Source organism: Giraffa tippelskirchi, chromosome 13 (assembly GCF_054371585.1).
Source record: "Giraffa tippelskirchi isolate mGirTip1 chromosome 13, T2T-mGirTip1v1.2.pri, whole genome shotgun sequence".
Taxonomy (NCBI): domain Eukaryota; kingdom Metazoa; phylum Chordata; class Mammalia; order Artiodactyla; family Giraffidae; genus Giraffa; species Giraffa tippelskirchi.
Window position 1 is genome coordinate 100,728,456 of NC_137287.1, and position 5,033 is coordinate 100,733,488.

Below are 5,033 nucleotides of genomic sequence, written 5' to 3' on the forward strand. Positions count from 1 at the left end.
GGCGCCAACATCCAGCGATTCCACAAAGAGCTGTGGAGGGTCCCCTCTATCCCAGGTACACTGTATACACAACTACTGACAACAACCCCTTGTCGCAGATTTTCTGGCAGTTCCAACCTTGAGGCAGCACTGCATCATCAAACTCCTTTTTCACTTGGAAAGCTCAAATACTTCAATGTTTATCACGTGGCTTGTAAAGATTTTGCACTCAAGTTAGCGGGGTGGGGACTCATTAAGAGGTAAGACTCATGACATCACCTTGGAAGCAGTGAGCAGACTGAGAATAATCTCAAAAGACGTAGGTAGGTTGCTGGCCTACCTCATTTAATGCTGTCCTGCAAGACATTCATTTAGTATTTTTTGCTGTTTCAAAATATTTTTACATTTACCACATATATCTCTGGAAATCTATTACATTTCCAGATAGTATTAATAATATATATCGTGTCTGTCCCACACATCCATGCCTCCTGGGTCAAAAACAGACTCTGGAGCTAAAGACTGTGGCCAAGAGAGCTAAGTTGAAAATGCTCGGACACTTGGACCAAGCACCAACCTAGCTTCCTGCCCTTGTTCTATGTAAGCGCCATACACTTGGCAGGACCCTTTTTTGCTCTGAGCCACACTGGCTGATCAAAAGCTGATAATGTGGCCGGGCTGAGGAACAATACTGCCCTCGATGCTAAAAGGCCAGAGGCTACAGGCCCCTGAGTGTCTCCCAAGAACCTGTCCAGCAAGCAGCTGTCAACCAGACAGAAGTCCCCTGACATCCTGCGCAAGAGGCATGGTGAGCATCTTTTTCTTCTGGAGGAGGCAAATGACCTACAACTATACGTGGACACTGGAAGGACCCGAGTCTGGTTCATCCCAACCCCCGGCATGTTTAGGAGATGAAACAGCACTTGCCTTAGGAAGAGCAGGCAGGACCTCCCGGGTCTCAGCAGGGCTACATCACACCCATCAGTGCCATCGAGGACACCGATGCTGGCAAAGCCCAGCCAGATGCAAATCCCTGGATGTTAGAACAGACACACAGCTCAGCTTACACCCTTTATGGCCACTTGCAATAATTAGGAGATGGGTCTGGATGGAGCAGGGATAAGGAACTGCAGAAGAAAACATCTGGGAAGAGGTATGGGGGTAAGTGAAAGTGTTAGTCGCTCAGTCATGTCTAACTCTTTGCGACCCCATGGACTGTAGCCCATAAGGCTCCTCCATCCGTGGAATTCTCCAGGCAAGAATACTGGAGGGGGTAGCCATTCCCTTCTCCAGGGAATCTTCTCGACCCAGGGAATCTTCCTGACCCAAGGATCGAACCTGGGTCTCCTGCATTGCAGGCAGATTCTTTACCATCTGAGCTACCTGGGAAGCCCACCAAGGAGGCAACTAAAGCGAATCTGAGATGTTTAGACTTGACAGTTGTGGGCCCAGGAGTTAATTGCTCTTTTCATTCTCAACTAAATGCAACTGGCCTGCCTCCTTCTCTATCTCTAACTCCTGATAAACAAGGATCAAGAGTTTAACTGGTGGAAACTGCCCCACACACTATGGGTGAAATAGGGTCACATCTCATTTTGCAAGTCTCCTGTGCTCCAAGAGCCTATTAGCAGAAGTCCAGTATCTCCTTCGGGAGATGGCCACCCCGCAACACACACTCCGCCTCCCCTCATATTATATCATTCAAGATGGCAGGGGGGCTCAGGAAGCAGGAAGGGAAGGGTCAGTTCAGATTCCACAGAGAACCCGGAATGGACATGACAGTCACCTGCCTCCTTGAAGAAGCAAGCCCTGCCAAAATCAAGCTTCCACATTTTGGATCTTTCCAGAGGCTGCCAGCCATGTCCACTGTCTTAGGATTGAGGCTGGCCAACAGGTGGGCTCCAAATACTGCCCACCTTTGGAACCCAGCCCCAGCACTGCCTGGGGAGCAGCCTCACCAGCCCTGCATGGCATGGGACAGGTTCACTTCATCGTGATCCACACATGAGGGCTCCTCCCCATGCCCTGGTCAGTGGGGCTGCCTGGACATCCTGGAAGGAAGACAAGCTTCTGGGGTGTCCCTCCTACCTCTGTCTTCTGAACGAAGGCCCCTCAGAGGCTCCAAAGTGACACGTCCTTCAGCAGGAGGTCTTCCAGTGAGTCCCAAAGATGTCTGAAAAGAGTAAAGGAAATGCTTTGCAATCTTTGCTGGAACTTTCTACGTGAGAACCAGTTTGGAAAACCACAGTCTGTCTCCTTTGCTTTATCTCCTTCGAGTACTTCAACCATGTCACCCTTCTCTCCTCTTCAAGGAGGCTCTACCCTGCTTGCCCTCCACCCCTTAAAAGCCCCTACTTTTCCCTCCAAGTCTGTTTCCCCTTTCTACATCTCTCCTTTCCTTTAAAAAATGTGCTTTTAATCAGTATTTGAAATTTCTAAACACAAATTTGTGATATAAATACTGGCAAAACATTGTAGCTGGATGAGCAATAACACAAAATTATCCAAGAAGGCACTAAAGAGGTTGTGATTATTCAAGCAGAAAACCTCATTTCAACGATTTAAAAAAAGTTATTGAAACACACTCTTTTCCCAGTAACCTTCAAATATTTATCTTCTCCTCATAAAGCATATAAATTGTCATAGAAACCCAGACACAGTGTTAAAACTAGCCATCCAAGGTTTTAACCAACAAACCTATTACAGCTGGTATGTGAGGGTTTTTTTCTTAATTTTATTGGAGTATAGTTGATTTACAATGCTGTGTTAGTTTCAAAGGAGTTTCTTGCAAAAGCAAATTAATTTTATCCTTTGTACTATCAAAAAACAACCCCCCAAAATGAGTATGTACTATACACATAATGTGAAATAAAATGAGAAGAGGGTTGGAGAATGAATGGGCAGACACATAAAAGGCACGTTGATGGATATAGTTCTCTGGCTGTGGACAGGAGGAAAACCCATCACCAGTTTGTTGGAAGATGTGCTCAAAGGCCATTGCTCCCCTGAGGTTCTGGAGGCCCCCCCAAACCCCATCCTCAAGACTGCTGTCTTCTTTCTTTAGTTTTTGTTTGTTTTCCAGTGTGCATTTTGTTTGTTTTCTAGTGTGGGAGCGTGCTAAGTCACTCGGTCTTGTCCGACTGTTTTGTGATCCCATGGACTGTAACCCACTAGGCTCCTCTGTCCATGGGATTTTCCAGGCAAGAATACTGGAGTGGGGTGCCAGGCCCTCCTCCAGACTCAGGGATCCAACCCATGTCTCTTTTTTTTTTTAAATAAATTTATTTATTTTAGTTGGGGGCTAATTACATTACAATATTGTAGTGGTTTTTGCCATACATTGACATGAATCAGCCATGGGGGGATCCAACCCATGTCTCTTATCGCTTCTGCACTGGCAGGCAGTTCTTTACAATTAGAGCCACCTGGGAAGCCCATCCACGTATATTTATTCACAATCAGAAACTAAGACAATTCCACTAAATTTTAAGATTTTGGAAAGTAAAAACAACACGGAATGAAATTTCCTGGAACAGTGTAAACCATACCTTAAAAAAAAAAAAAAAATGAGTGAACTGAAAATGATTTTAATCATCTGTTGGCTCCAAACTTGTATTTATTTGTATCTAGTGGAGACTGAATTCCTTCTGGAGAAATCGAAAATCAGTCATCTCCATTAAAAAGAACTTACTGAGGTGAAATTCCAACAGAAAGTAACCCCTTGAAAGCGAACAATTCAGGGACACGTAGCTGATGCACCATGGCTCCTTCTGAGTTTAAACTCTCCTCTTCCCATCGCCCCTACAACGCACCCTTTCTGCCCCCCCCCCCAGTATTCTACTCCATTGACTTCCGTTTCTCACCTCCCCACCATCATGTCCTGAGCTCCCTCCCGTTCTCCATCACACCCACCATATTTCCTCCCTCTGCTCCCGCCCTTGCTTTCCTCCACCATCCACCGCGGACGCCAGCTCAGGCCTCAAGATCCTCCTAAGAGTTTCCTCTTCTCTCTTCAACCCATTCCATCTGTCAAAACTCCCTCAGTTCATTCTTGACTTTCTCCCATTGCCCCAAAATCTATCGTCTCCCAGGTCGCAGCGCCCCCTGCAAGTCGCCCTCCACGCCCCCATCCATCCCCCACGTGGTCTCAGAGCCCCCTGCAGGTCGCCCTCCATGCCCCCATCCATCCCTCCACAGGTCCTCCTCCATGCCCCCATCCATCCCTGCACGTGGTCTCAGAGCCCCCTGCAGGTCGCCCTCCATGCCCCCATCCATCCCTCCACAGGTCCCCCTCCATGCCCCCATCCATCCCTGCACGTGGTCTCAGCGCCCCCTGCAGGTCGCCCTCCATGCCCCCATCCATCCCTCCACAGGTCCCCCTCCATGCCCCCATCCATCCCTGCATGTGGTCTCAGCGCGCCCTGCAGGTCACCCTCCAGTCCGCCAACCATCCTCCCACGTGGTCTCAGCGCCCCCTGCAGGTCGCCCTCCAGTCCCCCATCCATTTCCCCACAGGTCGCCCTCCACGCCCCCATCCATCCGCCCACGTGGTCTCAGCGCCCCCTGCAGGTCCCCCTCCACGCCCCCATCCATCCCCCCACGTGGTCTCAGCGCCCCCTGCAGGTCCCCCTCCACGCCCCCATCCATCCGCCCACGTGGTCTCAGCGCCCCCTGCAGGTCCCCCTCCACGCCCCCATCCATCCCCCCACGTGGTCTCAGCGCCCCCTGCAGGTCCCCCTCCACGCCCCCATCCATCCCCCCACGTGGTCTCAGCGCCCCCTGCAGGTCCCCCTCCACGCCCCCATCCATCTCCCCACGTGGTCTCAGCGCCCCCTGCAGGTCGCCCTCCAGTCCCCCATCCATTTCCCCACAGGTCCCCCTCCACGCCCCCATCCATCCCCCCCACGTGGTCTCAGCGCCCCCTGCAGGTCCCCCTCCACGCCCCCATCCATCCCCCCACGTGGTCTCAGCGCCCCCTGCAGGTCCCCCTCCACGCCCCCATCCATCTCCCCACGTGGTCTCAGCGCCCCCTGCAGGTCCCCCTCCACGCCCCC

The 5,033-nt window shown here is 50.9% G+C and overlaps 2 protein-coding genes across 3 annotated transcripts in view; both read right to left on the reverse strand.

The window, feature by feature from the left end:
- Window positions 1-5,033, reverse strand: part of PCK1 (phosphoenolpyruvate carboxykinase 1) — a 42,763-nt gene that overhangs the window by 37,536 nt on the left and 194 nt on the right. The window contains exon 2 of the mRNA XM_081559329.1: window positions 2,068-2,152. The gene's annotated coding sequence lies outside the window, so the exon portion shown is untranslated. The remainder of the gene's footprint in view (window positions 1-2,067; window positions 2,153-5,033) is intronic.
- RBM38 (RNA binding motif protein 38) overlaps window positions 1-5,033 on the reverse strand; it is a 124,326-nt gene that overhangs the window by 3,510 nt on the left and 115,783 nt on the right. Inside the window, exons 4-5 of one of the 2 annotated variants that reach the window (XR_014073756.1) lie at window positions 2,068-2,152; window positions 907-1,012 (exon numbers count right to left, since the gene is read on the reverse strand). Coding sequence is in view for 1 of the 2 variants with exons in the window: in XM_081559333.1 (XP_081415459.1) it covers window positions 2,092-2,152 (61 nt within the window). In the remaining variant the exon portion in view is untranslated. The remainder of the gene's footprint in view (window positions 1-906; window positions 1,013-2,067; window positions 2,153-5,033) is intronic. The other variant, XM_081559333.1, reaches the window with a different exon arrangement.